The 22,599-nt window shown below is 29.2% G+C and overlaps 1 protein-coding gene across 2 annotated transcripts; it reads left to right on the top strand.

Moving 5' to 3' along the window:
• The first annotated feature begins 57 nt into the window (after positions 1–57).
• On the top strand, positions 58–21,141 carry LOC122503765 (uncharacterized protein PF11_0213-like). Of its 2 annotated transcripts, XM_043614439.1 has the most exons (5): positions 58–284; positions 5,442–16,246; positions 17,626–17,865; positions 19,504–19,542; positions 19,860–21,141. In XM_043614439.1, exons 2-5 carry the CDS (start codon positions 5,528–5,530, stop codon positions 19,929–19,931), a joined length of 11,070 nt encoding a protein of 3,689 aa, XP_043470374.1. In that variant the 5' UTR covers positions 58–284; positions 5,442–5,527; the 3' UTR covers positions 19,932–21,141. The 2 variants fall into 2 exon arrangements, with proteins under 2 accessions (XP_043470374.1, XP_043470375.1); XM_043614440.1 differs by lacking the exon at positions 19,504–19,542.
• The last annotated feature ends 1,458 nt before the right edge of the window (positions 21,142–22,599 follow it).

Here is a 22,599-nt window from a genome sequence, read left to right as displayed (position 1 = left end):
TCACATGAATGGCTATTTGTATTCAACATATATTTCTGATTGGTAGATAACAAATTTTCTACTTCTGTGTGAATTCCATGGATTTCTATAGTTTCTGTAGTATATAGTATTAATAAAAAAAAAAGAAAAAAAAACCAGAGCGGAAAATGGCAGTGACATTTCTTTTCAACAGTTCGAATCCATGTTCTGTGTACTCGTGTCGTCAAAAAATTTAATATGCAATATGGCAGTGGTAATTGTCTGTGAATATGGCGTTCATGTTATGGAGTAATTATAATACGCAGGTAAGCTGTCAATAAGTTTATATTTATTTTCTTTATTTCATAAAAATGCACTAAACATCGGCTTATAAGAGGAAACACTTGTTTTATCATTGCACTCAAATATGAACATTTGGATTTTATTGGAAAATTGTATATTGTTAGCTGTGACCCGTTACACCATTTATTTTCTAGTGAAAAATATGTCATAGGCACATCACATTAAAATAATCAAATAAATCTCAAATCTTTATGGTTTTATGAATTTTAATGTTAATCAATAATTCAGTTTGCGTGCAAATTGTGATTTGTCTGGACGATAAAGCGTAATCATTTTAATTGTTTTTAATAATATCGCTATCCGCCTGACAAAACAACTGCTACCAGTCACGCTGTACTTTATCGCATGTTTGACATTGAAAAAGGGTAAAAACTTGTTTGCATTTATTATTTCCATCAGTATTTAACATCATTATACACGCTTACATGTGATTTTTACATGGGTTTTGCGAGTTACTTTCATTTAACACATTTATCGGAGATCCAATTTGTGAGATTCCGTTGTTGTCATATGGAGATGGACGATAAACAAGAGTTTTGCTATGTTCATTCTTTAATATATAATTTTCTCTCTATTACACAATTTGTTAAACGTTTATTAACAATCTAGTTGATTTAATTAATATTTTTGATATGGAATGAAATTAATTTGATTTATTTTTAGAAAGAAAGTGTATTTGTGTGTATGTGTGTGTGTGTGCTTTTTTTGTTGGGTAATTGTTCAAATAACAATGTCAACAATCATGAATTCCATATATCACTTGAAGTAGAATAGTTACGGACATCAATATTTATGTTTTGAATTTTAAAAAATGTGAAATATTTTAGTTTATTTCTGTATAAAAAAATTTAAAAAATATTCTTACATATAAAATATTCACACACAAATATTCGACACATTTTTTTAATCGACTAAATTTTTTTGAATTTTTTATTATCTTTTTCACAAAAATAAAATTTTTATCCTAACTTAATTTACCCTTTTGTTGTTGTTGTTTTTTTTTAATGAAGCCGTTTATATGTGAAAAGAGAAAAATTATTTTCATTTTCGATAGAAGCACAATAATGAAATAATTTTTAGTTGACAACTACAATCAACGATCTGTGGAATTTTTATTCAATCGAGCGAGAATGTAAATTTTAATATCTTAGAATTTGCATTTGAAATGTGCCATATGTAAACTTGCTACTTTAAAAGTTTATTCAGGGAAATAAGACTTTTTAATGACAAAAAAAAATAATTTTTTCAAGATCAGTGAACAAAATTTTAATAAATTAAATATTCCTCAAAAAAAAGTGAAAATGATTATTTTTAACAATTTTGTGATTCATCCTAATGCGTATAATACTAAAAAAAATTGGAACGTTAAAAGGATGATTTAAATATAAAAAATTATCAGTGTTTTTAATATTTAAAAAGAATTTGAAATTATTTTTTTTTCTTTTCTTTTTAATTAAAATGAATTTGTCACGTAAATGAGCACAACATTTCTTATATGATGACACTCGATAAAAGCTGTCCATTACTATTAATGTTTATTTTTGATAAGTCGAACTTCTGAATTTAGTAGGTCAGAAGTGTGAACACAAAAATTTAATTGTAGTATTTTACTTTTTTATCTTTCACTAAAAATAACGCTGCGTATAAATTGATTATTTTCAGACTTTTTAAAATTTTTTCTTTTCATAAAAAAGAAAGAACAAATTTTTTCAAGATTTTTTAATAAACATTTTTTTTTATTATTATTATTTTATTTATTTTCTAATATTTAATTAAACTTTTTGAGCACTAATTTTTTCTATTGAGAGAGAGAGAGAGTTGTGAAATTGTGAATTTAATAATGGTAGAAAAAGAAAGAAAATGTTATACGTGAGTAGTATCAGAAATAATCTTACTTGACAAGACTGAGATGATAAAATTTTCTTGAATAGAGATAAGACAAAGTATAATTTGCATTTACCTCAGATTGTTAATAATTCTGACAGTTATAAAGCATTTATAATGCATTTTAATGATTTTCATGTAAATTGTTTAAATAAAGTTGAATGCCCTGAAATATTCAGAGGTGAATTTTTTTTATTGAATGATAATTTGTAATAAATATCGAAAACACATGTGTTAATTGAATTCAAATGTTGTGTGTCTTAAATAATAAGAATATTTAAGAAAATAAAAGATTTTTATCACTATAATATACGTTCTGTATGTAAATTGCTCGTTTTCAAATAATTAAGCTGTTCATTTAATTTCATTAAATGGCTATTATGTTCGTATAATTAAGTTTCTTGTAATTATTTGCCTTTTTTTTTTACTTTCGTTTATTGTAGAGAGACATTTTTTTTTATTGAAATATTGTTTATTGCTTTAGTAGTTATTAAATAATAGATAATTAACAATTTATTTTACTCTACCTTTTACATTAACTTTGAATATAATTATTTCTTTTTACTACAGCATTTATTCATTACTTTAATGACATCATTTGAAATGCACATTGAAATGTTTCGTCGTAATAATGTTTCAGAACCTAATAACTTACAAATTGATCACAAATTAATTAAATAAATGCATTTGTCTTTTTTTTTCTTTAATTTAAATAATTTTGTCAAATTGCTTTTAATTTTATTATAATGTTTTTTAAATAAATTTTATAATTTATATTTTTTATTAATTGAAAAATAAAATGTAAAAATTAATTTTACTCAAATATTTAAGTTATTTTACAAAAATGTTTTAAAAAAATAATTTTTTCTTTAAAAGCATTTTCGAATAAATGTTTAAAATAGTAAAATTGATTTTTTTCCAAGTTCAAGTAGTAAATTTTTTATTTTTATTTATTAGGATTTTATTTTTATACTTAAATTTTATCTTTGCACGTGTTCAACTTTTTTTTTTTTATCAAAAGAAAGATTTGTAATGTTTTTGTAAATTTTTGTTGTATTTTTTCTGTTTTTTTGCCAAATAGGAAATATATAATACATTAATAATATATCATTTATCATGATTCACAATCATGGTTAAGTAAGTAGAATTATTTGATTCAGTGTATTCACAATAACCTTACAAAAATAATTGTAAACTTTGCACATTTGTTACCTTGCTGGTAGAAAACCTTTTTCTTGATCGGAAGTAATTCTAAGATTTATTATTTGATACGCTCTACCGATAGACTTTATTGCGACTTAATAGGAATTTACGATTTTTTTTTTATCCTTAAACACAATACGGAGAGTTTGGAAACAATTTTGTCGATTAGATTTTGTTTTATTTTTTATTTTCCCAAAAGTTTTCAAAGGTCATAAATTAACATTTTTTTTTCTATTGAAATATTAATTTTCAAAAATTGGTAGAATGAAATTAAAAATAAAATTAATTCAAGAAATTAGAAAAATAAATTAATTTAAGAAGAGAAAGAAAATTATAATAATTAATAATTCAATTTTTTTTAATAATTACTCGAATAATTAGCTTTGTTAAATTCAATCTACAGAAAGGTATTAATTTTCTAAATCAACAAAAAAAATATTTTCTAACAAAATAAAAAATATTTTATTTGAACATTCGAATCTTGAGGAAAATATTTTATAAAGTTAATAAAATTTTTTAATAAGTTAAAGTAATAATAATTTTTTTCTGTCTTTCGAAATTATTTTGTGGAATTTAGACAAAAATATTTTTTTAACAATGTTTATTTACAAATGTTTATTAGTAAAAAAAAAATTAATGCCACTGTAAATAAAACTAAAAGAAATAAAGGGAAATGAAAATATTTTTTAAACAATGAAAACACTGAATGTAAATTTTCATAATTTCATGTAATTTACTGAAAATTCTTTTCCTAAGATTTATTGCTTGTAAAAAAGGAATTATCTAATAAAAGCATTTTTTTTCTCATAAATATTTTCATTTCGTGATATATCAATAAATTGGAACAAAAATTATTCAAACTGATAGTACTTAAAAAAAAAAAAATTATTAACGAAAAATAAAAGGAATTTTTTTTTTTCAAATCTACGAGAGAAAAATTAATAATTTTATTTAAATAAAAATATTTTTGAGACTCACGAATTAAATTTTCCATTTTTGTAATTTATTTTGTAATTTTTTTTTTGTTTGGTGCAACTATTTTTTTGTTGTTGTTATATTTAAGTTTTTAGAAAATTCTATTTTTAGTGATAAATAATAATTGTTGCAATTTTTTGGACATTTTTTTCAGCGTAAAATTTGACACTATTTTTTCTCCCCTCGGAAATAAAAAGTCCTTGTAATTGCATATCAGTAGATTGTCTATACCTATACATATGTACAAGGTCTTCAAAACCTGAATCATAATATGAAGTTATAAGTAGCAATTTCGGTGTTTACTTTTTGATACCATTAAGTTATTTTTTTGTTATTTACACATGTATCAATTCTGTTCACTATGATAGACACCTTTTACTTCATAAATATAAAATCAATTATTTTCGTCAATTTATTATCTTTAGTAAAAAAAAATTTTTTTAACTTAAATAATTTTTATTTTAATATTAAAAATTTTTATTTTGATATTTAAGAAAATATTTTTACTATTTTTATCTAATTTTTAGTTAAAAATAAATAAATACAACTAATTAAGGCTTGTTAGAAATGAACTCTATTTAAATATTTTTATCGGTTTTATTAGCAAAAATTTACATAATTTATTGATATTTCACTATGTAATTTTATTTCTGTTAAAAGTTTATATTAAAATGTACTTCTTTTTTTTATTTTCTGTTTTCTAAATATATGATCGAATATTTTTTATAAAGTTGTTTTGGCAAAAAAATTATCTTGCCTATAAAATTTTTTTCAACTTGCACGATTTTAACAAAGTGACTGAATTTTATTTTTAAATAATTCATAGAGAGAATTTTTTTTTCTATTAAATTATTGATTTTATAATTGTGTAAACACATTCCAATTTTAAATATAGTAATTTTTTTAAAAAGAGATATTTTCTTTTCAAATTATCGCTTGTGGGGAAACAGAAATATTTATTTTGAAGAGAAAAATTATAGAAAGTATAGATTTTGTTTTATTTAATAAGTAGTAGATTATTTGTATGTGCAATTATGCATTAAATGATTTTTTTGCAGGTAAATACCCTGCCTCTTGCTGCAGATCCCTCAAGGAATTAAGGGACGATAATGAATTCAGAAATCGCTCGACCGAATAATGTACAATGAGCTACAGCAGGAACATACCAGACTGGCAGCAATACAATGCCTTACAGTCTGGAGGATCGGACGCTGCAAAATCTGGGCAGAACATTAGTTCTTCTCATCTCTATGTCCCTAACATCAGTCCCTCGTCAATGAATGGTCTCAATCTCAGCTCTGATTGTCTAAGTAAGTCACAGAATGATGTTATTAATTATAGTCAAAGAAATTATCAGCCGCCAAATAATACTCCGAGTGGGCCGAATAGTTTGGTCGAGCCACCCTTGACCTCATTGGTTCACATGTCAAGTTGTGTAGGTCATTATGGAGCTTCGTCATCGATGAATTCCATGCTCGACGACTCGAGCAATGTCGACCTGAGAAATGGATCGGTGGCCAGTCTCAGCGAAGAAATGGCGCATAGAAATCAGATCTCATTAAATGGACCCGTGCCTCGTGTCGTGGGACCAAATATGAATGTAGCTAGTAATGTGGGAAGCGCAGGAACGCGTATTCCGCCCGCAAATACTGTGCCTTCGAGTAGACAAGGACCCTATATGCCCGCCTGTAAGGGTCCTTGCTGCGTCTCGGATCCCAATGTAAATTATCAATCCTGGGAGAAATTCCCCAATTATCAATCCAATAATCCCTATAGAGAAAATCTTCGCGCGTCTGGATACGCAAATGAACCTAGACGATATAGAAATGACATGGCCTACAGGAAAGAAAGTTACCCCAGCAAGGATTTAATTCCGCCCAATTCTTATCACGTTGACCAAAGAAGAAATTTTACCGACTACAAATATTGTAAGGAACCACCACCGCCGCCGCCTCCTCCTCCTGTTCCCAGGAATTATCAACCTCCCGCCGTCTTACCGAATTATCCGATTCAAAACTACCAAGTACCAAGCGACTACCAAAAATATCCCTATCCCATGAAAGACTATCCCCGACAGGGTGCTATAAACTCTCAAAATTCCGGCATTCTCAAATATTCCGAACACAATGTTTCCATGCAGGAGAAGTATTCCCCCAAACAGGGGCAATATCAAAGCGGTGCTTTATTACAAAAAGGTCTCTGTGTACCCAGTATCAGCTCAAATATATCATCCGTTCAAAATCCCTATCTAAATCCCCAATTCTCCCGCGACTATCAATGGGAGAATCACGAGAAGGATTCAAACAAAATTCAAAATCCCGTTCCAATGCATAGCGCCTATCCCAAATATCAAATGTATCAACAAAAGTACGCCATGCAGAGGTTCTCAATGGAAAATCATCTCCGGGAATTATCAAGAATCCCCGGCTATCAATCTCATCCGAAATATCAAGAATGTATCCTTAGGTATCGCGAATTATTGAGGTTACAACAGACCGTCGATTATCAGAGTGCATTTCAAAATTCATTAACATCAACAAACAGTAGCGTACCCCCGATTAATTTGCAATTCGATCAGAATGGCGTTCTAATAAATTCCAATTATCTACCCGGTAATTTTCCCACACCACACAATCCAACGAACGCCCCACCGAATTCATTAAACCCCGACAAGGAGCATCAACCTCCGGAGAATTTACAACAATTACAAAATTTACCGCCGCGCACCGAACACACAACAGTTCAAAATCCAGAAACCATTCCCCGTGATGTACAATTTCTAAATCAGAAAACAATAGAAAATCCCCACTGTCAAGTCGCTCAACGTGAAGAAGAAAGATTCGAAACACTAAATTCACGAAAAGATAACAATAACGACGATGAGGATAAAAATTCAAAGAATCTAAGCAGCAAACCCGATTTAGACGTTAGACAATTTCTCGCCAATTGGGTCGAAGTCGAGGAAGAAGAGGGTGGTAATGGCAATCTCCCGGATGTTGTTCTCAGCAATTCGACACCGATTGTCGTCGTTGAATATGGTAATGTAGGTTTAGTCACTCACACCCCAGCGGAAAATCCAGTGGAGCAAACAACGAAAACTGACAACGAATCAACACTAAAGGAATATTTCCCCAAGGAGCAAATTGACGCCACCAATCTCCTTCAAAATTGCTCCAACGATTTAAATCAGGGAATAATTTATGCTAATAAACTGAATATAAAATGCGTGGGCGAGGGTATCGACGGGGTGCCAACAATCCATATTGTCGAGAATCCAGAGGAGGAATTCATCTACACGGCGAAGGCGGAAATTGAAGGTCCCGGTGCAAGTTTACCTTCATTAACCGAGACCAAAGATTCCGATACCAATGAAACGAAAGAAACCCCCACGAACCTAAATTACAAGAAACTAAATCCCGAATCTAAATTACAAATAAATCCCGAAGACCTCTCTATTTTACCTCCCCTAGCGAAAAATAATTCCGAACCAGAAACATCAAATTTGAAAAAACAAAACAGTTTCACGAACGAAGAGAACCAAACATCGGATGATATAAGTCTACCGGATTTAACCACCTCCGAATGCACTCCAGTATCAACGACCCTAAACACTCCGACACATTCCGACAGTGAAGAATGTTCCGATCCAGGTGTTGATCTAATGACCAGTACAAACCCCATCGAATTAATTCAAAACAGTCCAATGATCAGTTTCACTCAATCGCCCGTCAAAATCGATCCCTACGAGCATCTCAAAGGCGAAAACATTTCCCCAAAAACAACTCTTGACTTTGATTTCCAGTCCAAGAATCAAATACCAGACGATAAAGATCGAAAAAATACCAAAACCGAAAAATCCAAAGAGCAAGTTGTCCCAAAAACATCTTCCCCCGAAAATATCACTAAAGACACAAACGAATTTCCCTCAAACATGGACGTTTTTTCAACCGAGGATCAAGACAAATGGTGCTGGAATTCTCTGATTCAAGGCGAAGAAAGTGAGACAAAAAGTCAAAATTTAGAAAAAGGAGAAAAATCCACTCTGCTCGATCAGGAGAAAATCGACAAAGTCGACGACATGTGGCTAGACGTTGGTTACAATATACCGAAAGGTATTGATCTCACCTCCGAAGGAATGACAAACGACAAGCACAACAACGAACAGGACAACAAACTACAGAAGAATACCGACATTGCTCAAGTCTCCGCATCAGTGACGAAAATCCTCAAAAACATCAAGGACAGACAGCATTTTATTCAAAATCTAATGCACGAACCCATCAACATAAAACGAAATCCAAAAGGAATAAACATTATCTCAGAGGAAATATTCAACTCCACATGGCGGCAGAACACGCAAAATAAAAATTATCCCGCATTAAGAAAAATGTCCGACAGTTTTGAACGACAGGAACTTGAGGATTTTGCGGAAAAATTGAAATACCCACACCGTTCACGTTCAAAATCCCTAGAAACAAATTCTTTTCTCAGTCGTTCAAAATCTTCCGAGAGTATTCTAATTGATGACGAGAGTCGACTTCTCAACGAATTTAAGAATCTAAAGAGAAAACGAAGCATCGATCATTTCCAAGACGAATCAAAAGTGCAGAAACTTACAGAAGTGGAGACAGTGAAGCAAACAAACGTAGAGGTAAATTCGAAAAATTCCCACGACGAAAAGAAAGTGCCAACCGATGGTAAGAGTTCCGATTTGGAAATTAAATTCAGAAACAGTTGCGATTCGAGTAAACCATTTGAGGCCATTAAAATAGAAATAAACGTCTCGCGTAGCGATACAAAAAGCGAAAAGCAAACCCAACAGAAGTGCAACGAACCGGATTATAATGGAAATCAAGAAGAACCTTCTTCATGCGGCTCTACAGTTTGTCAGGGAAAAGGTGAGAATCTTCCCAAAGTTGAAACGAAATGTCAACAAAAATCACCGGACGATTCAAAGGATTTCAAGGAAATTGGCGATAAGTTGAAAATACAAGGACAAGAGAGAAAGGAGAGTGTTATTGAATATTTCGGTAAGGGGCATCATCAAAAAATATCCCAACACGCCTATTCGTGTGAGACATGTAAATCGATGAATTTCTACAAAATCGATAAAGACTATCTTTGTAATCATGAGAAATCAACGAAAGCACACGAGAATAATGAGTGCCTTATGAGTTCGAGTAGTTCGACAATCGAGTGTCTTTCGAACCGACTGAAATCGATAAGTAAATCAAAATCATTGGAGGATGTTAAAAAGAAAAATTCACGAAAACATAAAACTTTTGCTAATTTTGATAATAGAAGTGATAATATTGATGATGATAAAATCGAAATGTTGGCATGCACATCTGATTCTTCGGGTTTTCGAAATTCGCAAATTGACGACGATTTGAGTGATAAAAGCGAAGATGCAAAACATTTTGTTATTAAAAACAGTAATTGTGATTCAAATAGTTTTGATAATAGTTTTCAAAGTTCTGCTGACAATCATAATAGTAATTTATTAGATGCGGAAAATGATTTGGGTCCAAAGGGTTATTTGAATCCATTGTTCAATTCTCTGGAGGACGTGGAGAATTTAAATGCAGTGCCAATATACACGACGAAGGACGGTAAAATAACTTACAGTCCAAATCCGAGATTTACGTACCGAACACTATTAATGGAGGCACGTGAAAAGGAATGTCAGGCTCAATTATCGAATTATAGTTCATCACAGGAAAAACGAGCTGGATCTTCAAAGTCGAGTGAAAAACACGGCAGTAAACAGGCTAATTTGAAACCACCGAAAAAATCGTTGGCCAAACGGTTTGCTACACAAGAATTGGAGAAGAGTTATCAGCGCTATCTTTCTCATCGAAACAGAAAAGCGAGTGTCAGCAGTGAACCAATGTTAATCAAGACAATAAAGAATTACAGTGCTCTAAATGAGGGTTCATCCGGCAATGAAGGTAATGATTCGAAGGTAAATTCAAATACTGATTTCGAAGATATTCATCTGCAGATCGAACGGGAAATTAGTAGAAATTCCCTGAAGGAACAGTCGAGTCAGGAGAGGTCAGTTTCGGACGGAACATCATCAACAGCAGAAGAAGAGAATCAAATCGAAAGGGTCAGTGGTCAAGTTTATCCGGAGATACAGAGTCCAGTTCAGGGAGAAGTGGAGGACAATCAAGTCGTCCCAGTTGCAGTTCACGATAAGGATTCGTCAACAGAATCCGAAAGTGCAGCAAAAAATAATTCCGCAAATCATGAAAAAAGCACTCAGGAACTTTTGAACCCAGTGGAAAATTCTTTACCAACATCCGAAGTTGATTGCAGTATTGATTTTGGTATTAGATCTTCAGAGGCAAAAACGATCTCCGAAGAAGAAATTCGATTGAAATATGCGAAAGAAATAAAAAAAGAATTAAACCTAATGAACACTAGTCCCAATCCATTCCACAATTTATTTACCAGACGAAAATCAATATCCGACGTTAGTTTACAATTATCAAAAACAATTCCGGAAAAAAGAAGAAAAAGTATTCACGAATTTCCAATTTTTACTTCAATTAATCCGGAGTATCAAGAAAAAGAAGAAGTCACTCCAAATGCTTTCATTCCGGATCAAGAAAACTATTGTGAAGATAAAAATTCTAGAGAAAATATCGGAACGGAAAACAATAAAGACGATATGGAAATAGATGATTTTGAAAACGTTGAAAATATTGAATTGAATGAAAACGAAATTCAAGATAAAATTGGAGATAAAATTAGAGATAAAATTGGAGATAAAATTAGAGATAAAATTGGAGATAAAATGGGAGACAAAATTGGAGAAAAAGTTCAAGATAAAATTGAAGATAAAAGTGAGGGAGATAATGTCGGAACTGAAAGTAATATCGCCCAGTGTGAAAATTTGTCAAATGTAAATAAACAAAACGAAAATGACGAAATTCGACCAACAGACATCATTACCACCGAGAAAGAATGTACAGAAAGGGAAAAAGCAGAGACGGAAAAAATTAAGGAATCATCATTGGAGAGAGACATTATTTCCACCCACAAAGAGCAGACAATCGAGAAAGAAATTTCAATCTTAAATATTGATAGCGAGGAAAAGAAAAACGACTTAGTCCCAGAAGCATCCTCGGCGAAAAACGACACTATCGAAATTATCGAAATCGAAGACGACGACGAAGAAGACGATGATATATTTATCGTCGAACCCAAATTAGAAACATTCCCTTGTACAGGAACAGTTGAAAAATTCGACGAAACTCAAGTAATTGAAACCGAAAATAAAGTAGAAGTGAATTCGGAAAACAGTCTCAAAACAACAGAAGAAGGAGATTTAAAATCCGAATCTAGTGATCAAGAAATAGGAAACGAAAACCCCTCAATTTCTCAAGAAATACCAAGCGATCTAGTGAAACAATCCAGCGAAGAATCAGAATTAAAACTCGAGAATACTAACAATGATGACGAAATTCAGGAAATCGATTTTTCTTCCACTCCTTCTGTTCCAGTGAAGGAAGCTATTTCGAATAAGGAATCATCACACTGCTCTGAAACAAATCACAATAATTGTTCATCTAATCCAGTGAATGAAGACTATTTGAAGATTTTCAATTCCCAGAGTTATGGAGAACCGACTAATTTCAGTGCAAACAAACTTTCAGATTTTGAACGAGAGGTGGAAATTCTTACGGAAATAATTGAACGACACGAGAGTGAAAATTTTACTGTAAGTGAGAAGAATAAATTTACAGATGACAATTACTTGGAGGGAGTTGGAGAATCGAAAAATAAATTTCAACAAAATTCTGAACGTGGGGAGACTAATAATCGAGGAAAACGGAATTTCAGTCGTGAAAATGAAGAGAGTCGGGAAAATTGTGAAAATCAAGAAATTCGGGAAAATTACGAATATCGTGGAATAAAGGAAAGTAATCAGAGGAATCAAGAAATTCGGCAAAATTACGAATGTCAAGAAATAAAGGAAAGTGATCAGAGAAATCAGGAAATTCTACAAAATGACGAATATCAAGCAATAAAGGAAAGTAATCAAAGAAATCAAGAAATTTTGAAAAATTACGAATGTCGAGAAAGAAACGAAAGTGGTCAGAAAAATCGAGAAAGTCAAGAAGTTCCAGAAAGACAAGAAATTCAAGAAATTCAAGAAATTCAAGACATTCAAGACATTCAAGAATTTCAAGAAGTTCAAAAAATTCAAAAAGTTCAAGAATTACAAGAAATTAATCAAGAATGCCAAAAGAATAATCACGAGAACCAGGAGAATAATTTAGAGATCCAAAAACATCGGGAAATGCAAGAGAGTAATTTGGAAAATCAAGAAAATAATTTGAAATGTCGGGGAATTAATTTTGTGAATCGGGAAATTAATTTGGAAAACATTCAAAATTATCAAAATAATTCGGAAATTCAGGAAAATATTGAGAAAGTACGAGAAAATATTCCGGAAATGGAGAAAAATTGTGAAATTGAGGAATATATTGAAGAAGTTGAGGGCAACAATCAAGAATATGAAAAATCAGGCGAATATTTTGAAAATCAAGTAAATTTCACTGATATTCAAGAGAATAATCACAATTACGAATCGGATTTGAAAACTTGTGAGAGGGAATATTTTGAAACACGAGGACTTTCGCCACTGCTTGAAATGAATTCGAATTCAAATTCTTATTCTAATTCCAATTTCAATAATTCAAAAAGTGCACAAGACCTCGCCGAGAATGAAAGAATTGAAAACTGCTCACTGAACGAAAATAAAATTGAAAATCAGTCAGATTTTCAGATTAACGATTCACCATTAATAACCGAAAAGAGTGGCGAAAAACACGATACGAATTCAATTTACATCGACGATGACTCCTATTTTGAAGTGGATCCACCAATTCTCGAAGTACAACGGGAATTAAACGATTCTGATATTCTGAATTCTTCGAAAAGTTCCGATAGCAATGAATTCAATAAAATGCCCGATGTTACTTTAGAAGGTGAGCAACGAGAAAAAGAAGAAGAAGAAGAAGAAGAAGAAGACGAAGAGGAATCCAAAAAACGTGAAAATCAATCGAAAAATTCAGTCGTTGAAAAAATGGTACCAAAATTAGTAATTCGCAAAATAGAAATGAATCGAAATATTCTTTCAAAATCAAAATCAACAGAAAGCAATATTGAACCTTCGTTTCATAGAAAAATACCAAAGATGATAATTCGCAATGCAAAATCAAGACCAACAACGCCCACAATTGAGGAGATCCCGGAAGAGTTTCCATTGTCACAAGAGGAGTCAAATGTTATCAAAGTAAAGATAAGACTCGACGACATTAATAAAAATGATTCCTATATATTTTCAAACAACGAAGAAAATCGAATTCCAAAAATGAAAATAAAGTTAGAGGATAAATTGCCAAAAGTTGTTATTAAAAATTTAGATATTCGTAATACACAAGATCTTCAGAAATTAGTACCAAAGGTGAAAATAAAGAAACTGAAAAATTTACATACAATAACAGACAATACGAATGAAAATTCATCAATAATTAATAATTCCGAATTAAATCAATCAAGGACAATCGAAGATACAGAAAATATTGACAATCCCCCACCAGTCGATGATAATGAAACAAAACCAAAAATTCCGAAATTAAAAATCAAAAAAGATCTAAAAATAAATTCAATGACGAGAAAAAGGCATAATTCTGATATTACATCATCATCATCATCATCATCAACAATAACAGCAACGACGACGACGACCACAACGACGACGACAACGGAAAATAAAAAGATCAAGAGATCATCAAGGGACGAGATAAAACAGGACCGACGCATTGACCCAATCACTGAAAATTCCTTATCATCATCGGAATATCAAAATATATCGGAGAAAATTCCGAAAGTCATTATTAAACGTGCATCGCCAACAGCTGAGTTCAAATGTGAGGTCAGTAACGATAAGAAAAATACTTCCGCTCATGATTTAAGTCTTCAGCCACAAGTTGTACTTCAACGTTCGTGGATATTGGATTGTATGGCGAAGGAATTGAAACACGTGAATATTGCCCTAAAATTGGCAATCGCAAAAAATGGAGGTAAAGCATCGGTGCGTGGTAAATCGAATACAAGTAAAATAAGATGGGAACAATTTATCCGTAGTCTTAAAAAACAAAAGGAATTATCACGTACAGAAACTAATTCCCAAATACTATCTGGTAAAATAAAAAGAAGACGAAAATCAGATATGGAGATACGTTATTTTCAATCCGAACCAACTTTATACAATTTTAAAGCTAGTAAATCAGCTCGTGAATCAACAATACAAGATACAAATTATCTCAATAATCGTGCATTGTACTTTAAAAATATGTTTACCGAGAATATCAAAAATTACCAAAACACCTATGATAATTGGAAGAAGTTCGACGAAAACATGAATTCAGAGAATAAGGAAATTTTACAATCGGAAAAGTTCGATTACAATTTTGACGATTTATATAATGTTAATAATATTGAGACTGCAGAAGTGAAATTGAATCAAGAGATTGAGACTAAATGTCCGCTGTTAAATCCTGAGGAAGTTGAGAATAAACTCGATGAGAGTAAATTTGATCTTTCGAGTGTCAACGATATTCAAAATGGTATAAAAATCGAGGATAATGTACATTCCCAGTTGATGGCGAATGGAGAACATGAGCATCTCTATTTCGAGGACGCCATACCAACGCAATTTGAATTTGAACTCGAAATTGTTGACAGCAGTGTTGACACTTACGATGTACCAATGTCTGATTCTAAGGAATTTTTCGAATCCCTCGACAGCGTTGATATGGAGGATTCTCAACGTTTTCAAAAACCGCAATTACCCGAGGAGGAGAACCTCTTGGTAGAGGAGGAAAAATCTCGAGACGATTCCTGTGATATTAAGGATGAAATTCCAATATTAAATGATTTTTTAACAGTGAGTGAAAATACGAAACCTTGTGGATCGAAATTCACCGATTCAATGTCACTCGTACAGGAAGTAATGGCAGCGAAGGAAATATTGAAGAAATATTTACCGAATTGTCGAACTGATAATAATACTACTAAATCCCGACCAAAAACACTCGCTGAAAAGAAACAAGGAACTGATTTGCCTTCGATTGATTATTCATCGTCAGCGTCAACGAGAGTTAGTTCAGAATATTTAGATTCGAGAAATAATTCAAAAAGTCGAAAACGAACGAAGGAAAGTAGTTCGAGGGAGAGGTGTAAAAATAACGATCCTTACAATTACGATCATCATAATACAATATCGTTGAGGGATCAGAAACGATCTAGTCTTCAGACTACTACTACTCGTGAGTCGAGTAACAGTAGAGTGAAACATTCCAAGAGCTCGGAATCGAATTCAAAATGCTCAAGTCGAAGTAAATCGAGTTCAAGAAGTCAAAAATCGAGGGAATCGTCTAAGGAATCGTCGAGAGACACTTCGAGGGATAATCGTTCGAGAGATGTGTCGAGAGATAATAAAGATTGTGATTTAAATAAAATGAAGTCATATAAAATTCCAAAGATCTCTAAGTCTAAGGATAATAATATTGAGAATGTGATCGAGGTGAAGGCGAAAGAAGAGATGCCAATTTTAGAACCAGAGGGTGGTGTTAATTTGGATCCAAGTCTAGTTCGTGACACGTCACGTTCACCGCCTGTTATAACAATTCAGGATGACGTCGAAATCATTGAGGATGAATCGAAAATTTTCAATGCCAATGTGAAAAAGGAGGATCGCAATAATTGGAAAATGAAGAGTCCACAAATTGATCCGGGTGGCACTCTCGCTGATGCTGTTCAAAATTGGGTCTTTCACGAAAAGGTATGAAATATTTTTTACTTAAATAAATTGCTTTTTCTTTTCTTTTAATTTTGTTTTTAGTTTTGTTTTTCATTTTTCTTGTTTTTATGATTTTTTAAAAATATTTGTAACAGGATCACCACTCGTCAGGGTAATCAGGGAATTCAGGACAAAGTTAGGGAAATTTATCAAAAGTCCTGGAAAAAGTATTCAATTTCTAGAATTGATAAAAAAAAATTCTGGTTTTTGATGTCCAGAGTTTATTTAAAATTTTAATACATTTTTTGAAAGAATTGAATTTTTTCTTAATGAGATTTTCTAAAGGAATTCAATTATTTTCAATAGAAATTTTATAAAATTTTACGTAGAAATTCAATTACCTATTTCTTAATACAATTTTAATTAAATTTTCGACAAAATTCAATTGTTTTGAAACATTTTTATAAATTTCGAGGCAAGAATTAAATAATTATCGAAAATTTTAATAAAATTCTATGTAAGAATTTAATTATTATTTAAAAATATAAAAAAAACAAAAATTTTATTTTTTAAAATTAAAGAAATTCACTGCTTAACGCAAAATTATGGAAACTGGAATAATTTCTGAATTTTATACTTGCAAAAAGAGTATCGCAAAACTTTTTCTCTAAATTTGAATTTCTGGAAAATTTCAGACTCAAAAATTTTTAAAATTCACTTCTGAACTAAGTAACATTTTAATTATTATTTTCAAAAATTTTAATAAAATTCTATGTAAGAATTAAATTATTTTAAATTGAAAATTATAAGATTTTTTACAATATTTTTGTAACAATAATTTTTATCTTTTTCATTTTACATAAAATATGACATTAGAAATAAATATATATAATGCAGTTTTTCTTTTAAAATAAATAACATTAGTCTTATTTTTCATCAATAAAAATTAGTTTTTCTACTAGATAATTTTATGAATAAAAAAATAAAAATATATAATAAATTTATGAGTGACTATTTTTATGTTTTAGAATGTTTAATTAAATTTACAAATGAAATTATGATTTTTAATTTAAAACAATTATTTTGTTTACAATCTTAATTTGAATTTATCACTCTAATTTTTGTTTTTATTTAATTTTGAAAAAACGTTAAAATAAAATTTGTCATTAATTTTAAAATTCAATACATTTATAAAAAGAAAAAAAATTATTTTAAAAATGATTAAACAAAAAGGAAAACAAAAACTAATAAATTCAAATTGTTAACAGACATTCGGAATACAATGATTATTAATATGTATTTTTAAAATTATTTATTATAGTCATTATTTTTATGTTTGCTATTTCTTTTTTCTCTTTGCACTGAAAATGAAAAAATGACACATTGAGGAGAAATTTAATTTTATTTCATTGATTTCATAGGCGACAATTAAGCACAGAAGGTACTGCGTACTATGTGAAAGGTGGTTCCCATCGGTGATTAGACATAGGAGACATTTATCGGGTTATCAACATCGTCATACTGAACTCACTCAAAGGAGAACAATTCATACACTTTTCATGCTCTTCACCGGGAAACCATGCCCAAGACTGTTGCCTGCTGATGTTTTAAGATCAGATTGCTCACTAGGAGAAGCAACTCCTCTACAAATTGCTGTCCAGGTAATTTGTTTTTACACTCTCTTCGCACAAACATAATTATTTGATTTCTTTTATTATTTCATTATTTATTTTATTCATTTTATTCAATAATAGTATTAGTAACATTGTTTGTTTTGTTCTACATTTAATTTATTAACAGGCAAAAAAAGTGGTTCTAGGCAAACTAAAATTCAAAAAAGTGGAAGAAGTCGATTAAATCTTTAAATCATTTAATTATGATAAAGTTTATTTAAAAATAGAACGTTTCAATTTCTCGAAACAAGAAAATATGGATTTATCAAGTTTTGAAAAAATGTTCGTCAATTAGTTAATTATAACATTCTATTATTATTAACTATCGTTAAGGAGACGGACAGTGAAATTTTTAAACCATCGGAATTTTCCTTGTTGATAGTCGTCAATTTTTTCTGTCATTTTTAGAAAAATAGATTTTTTTTTATTTTTTTAGAAATATTAATTTTTGTAAAAGTTACAATTTTTTTATATCCATACGACTGATTTGAATTTCTAAATTTGAATTGTAAATTAAAATTCAAATTTGAATTTTCCCAAAATTTTGGGGTTTACTAACAAAATTTGTTAAGTAATAAATTTTTCTTTCCAAATTTTGATGACATAGGATAATTTTATATCCTCATGTAAGAAAACAAAATAACAATTATAAAACAATATAAATTTCGGTGATTTGAAATTTCTTAAGTCTACTCCCTTAAAAAAAATGCTATAATTTTTTCCACATGAATAATTCAATGGGGATATTTTTAAGAAAGTTTATTTAGAATATATTTCACAATTTAACTGAGGCAAATATTCAAGTTTTGAACTCAGGAGTACATGTTTCTTCCTATGTTAAATATGTTTTGCTTTTTTAATTTTTTTTTCTATCAGGATTCTCACAGGTGTGTGAAGTGAGGGAACGTTTATATATTTAATTAACATCAATTCTCGCTGTCCATGTTGGACCATGCATGGGTAACGAAAGTTGAAATGAGACATGATTCAAAAGTACTGAAAATATAACAAATTTCTGGAATTGTTGAGTAAATTATGGTTTCTCGTGTCCAACGTTCTTTTAACATATTTATTTTTGACATTATTTAATAAAATTTAATTATTCGTGAATTTTTTTTATACTTAAAAATTCTGGAATCACCAGGAATTTTAAAACAAAGAGTTTTTGTTGTTTTTTATTTTTGACAGTAATTGGATTTTGAAAAATATGCAATTGTATTTATTTTCTATTAATTATTTTTTATTCTCCAGGAACTTTTTTTTAAATTATTCTCTATAATTTATGAATAGTAACATTTTTTACTGAATTTCAATTATAATACAATTTTAATAAAATTTTCAATTATTTTTTTTTAAGTTTTAATAAATTTTTCGAAAGAATTGAAGAAACTGCGAACACATTACCAGAAGAACACATTTCAAAAATAATTAAATTTTCAGAGTTTCAGCTTTGCAATTTTTATAAATAATTTAAAATCAAAGTTTTTGCTTGCCAATTTCATTCGACAATTGTTTTAAAAATATTTATATCAAAATTTTTCGATCATTTGAACGCTCTGAATTTATGGATTATCAAAAAAAAATTAATCCTTTTTTTTAATGAATGGTAATTTTCCTTTTTTTTAGGACGAAAGTCTCTTTTATGTCAAAAGACTTGAAAAAGAAGTAAGATACTTTTATGTGAAATGATTTTCTTTTAATTTGCAAATAGAAATTACAATAAATCAATTTGTCATATATTACATTTACACATGAAAAAAAAATCAAAAGAACATTTTATATTTTTCAAAAATCTATTAAAAAAAAAATTCTGGAAATTTTGTTTTGTAAATAAAGTCATGCAATCCAAAATCTGAATTAATTTTTTAAGTTTAAAATTTTATTTTTATTCTTCATTTCAAATGGAGAAATTAAATTTTGGAAAAACTATTTCAAATGAAAAAAAACAACAAAAATATTTATACGTATTTTTATTTTTACAGAACGTTGCATTAGGTTATGGAAATGCTCACGACAAGTCAGAGAGTAAAGACGATGAGGAGAGACAAAAATGAAGAGAGAACATTTTTGGAAGGAGTCTCGTTAAAAAATGATTCTTCAAACGAGGTAGGATTGTAAAAACAAAAAAACAATTTTTGCACATCAATTGTACTGGATGCAACTGACAAGTAGATGATTATTGTTACCGTTTAATTATAAGTCACGCTCTAGATTTTTAGCCAAAGACATCAAAAGAAGGTACATATAGTTGATAGTTTATTCTGTATTATTATTAAAAATAATAATAATACAGAAATTTCGTGAATTTGTACAAAAAGAAATCATGATGTTAAAAAAAGTGATTTTAATGCCTCAGTAAGAAACTTTATTCACATCACAAAAGAATCTTATAATATTCTGTATATAGTATATATTCATATAAATATATTAATATATTATATATATATAAATTTATAAGATATATAAATATATTTATTTATATTCCAAATGTTCGAGGTGTGATAAATTCACGCAATATTACGTGAATAGCGACCCATTCACTAATGAGTATACGAAAGAATATTAATAAGCTCGAAAACAAAAAAAAATTTAAGCCTAAAGAAAGATGAAAACAAAAGAAATGTACAAAACATATCTATGTTCCGCGTTAAAAAGACAAAAAATTATATTATTTTGGAGAAAATGGAAAATTCACCAATGCATTTCTTATGATACATAGTTATACATATTTTGAAATTTTGCCAAAGAATTTTAATTTTTTGTTTATATGTATACAATATATATAATATGTAAATTGTGATTTCTTCTAGAATTAAAAAAAAAAAATTTCTCGGTGTCAGTTTTTTTTCGAATTTGATGTGCATTGATGATGAAAATGTCGTACATGCTTTTGGCTGTTAAAAAAATAACTCTTGTCGGTTACTAATAAATTTACATATATATAACTGTAATTAAAATATTACAGTTTGTGCTAACTGTGAAGAAAAAAAAACTAATCTATATAACCTCTTAATGTTAATAACTAACAAAATAACATGAAAAAAAATCGTTCCTATGATTCTTGTGATATTTGCGTGTGCGTGCAAAAATGATAATTTTCCATTTTCTCTAATTTATGTTCACGTAAAATTTTAAATACTATATAAAAATTTATATTATATAAAAATATAAAATGACCAAATGAAAGTGAACGTAAATAATAATTGCTTCCGACTGTCCGTACACTGATTTTAAGATCGAAAATAAATCTTAATAATGTGCTAAGTTCCTTCTTTTTAGTCACAATCTTTCATGGATAATGTTTAATAATAATTATAAAATTTATAATAATGATAATCATACAGGGTTTTCGTCAGTTTACGACTACTAGTTCCATAATATACACTAAGGCAAAAAAAAAAGGAAAAAAAATCGAAAAAAAAGTTGTATATAGAAATTAATTTAAGTCACTGAGCAAAATATTTGTTTGTTTTATTCTGAAATTTAAATTTGTTGTGTTTTTAATTAAGATTTTAAAAAAAGAATTTTATATAGAAAATTACATATATAATATTTTAATAAATTTAAAAAGATTTAGAATGAAATTTTAATAGATTAAAATAAAATTTTAATATATTAAAATATGTTCAGTGTTAGAAATTTGATCCGTTTTTTTTCGCCTCATCTAATTATTTCGAGAAATAAATAGATTGTATTATCAAGATAGTTTTATTTCCAAAGTTTGCTATTATATTGTTGTGTTATTTATTTGTTTTTTTTAAAGCATAAAATAGGTCAGTATGTAAAAATTGTTCACCAGGTGAAGGCCAAGGTGATAACTATATAGACTCGCACGAGTGCCTTAAAAATACACCCAACAGTATTCGTCAAAATAGGCGCAATTTGGATTGATTTTTTTTTTAATTCACTTGTCTTTATGGGAAAATATTACACAATATTATGATATAAACAGAAATTGTTATTATTTTTATATATTTTTTTTAAATTTTTGTGTAAGGAATTAATTTATCTTTCATGAAAGAAATGTTGAATATATTTTTATTTGTTATTTTCTTACTGCTGTTTGATGGTTCATTTTAAATTATTAATTACTAGGATATTTTATTATAAAATTGTATTGAAAATTAATTTTTTGTGAATTAGTGAATGTATGTTGTGATTTTATCACTCGGTCGTCTTAAATAATAGAAAATTGAAGTAAACGAACACTTTGAGTGATCGTTTCATCTTCAATGTTTTATTATTATTAAAATTTTAAATTATTATCGCAGGCCTCGGATAGTATGACTTTTGGGCTTTTTTCTGAATATTTTTTCGAATTACAGTCAACTCTCGATAAGGCAAACTCGAAGGGAGACCGAAAAAACTTTGAGTCATCAAATGTTAATAATGCTTATAAGGAATGAACGGGACCCAAGAATTACTTTGACTTACCGAAAAATTTGAGTTATCGAGAGTTGACTGTATTTACAAAAAATACGACTTTTTGGTATTAAATGTAATTTTTTTCGATTTTTATGGCATAAAACAGAACTATCATGAAATCTTTGAAAATTGCGAATAATTATTGAAAAATAACTGAAGTTTTGAAATATAGAATTAAAATGTTTTTCAATGAAAAACCTTCAAATTCAAACGAAAATTTGAAAATGAAAATTAATGAAAATTAGCTTCAAAAAATTATATTAAAATATTTTTTTAAAAAAAGTAATGATCAGGATT

This window comes from Leptopilina heterotoma, unplaced genomic scaffold, assembly GCF_015476425.1.
Source record: "Leptopilina heterotoma isolate Lh14 unplaced genomic scaffold, ASM1547642v1 Lhet_27, whole genome shotgun sequence".
Classification (NCBI taxonomy): Eukaryota; Metazoa; Arthropoda; class Insecta; order Hymenoptera; family Figitidae; genus Leptopilina; species Leptopilina heterotoma.
This window is presented reverse-complemented; position numbering and strand designations above follow the sequence as displayed.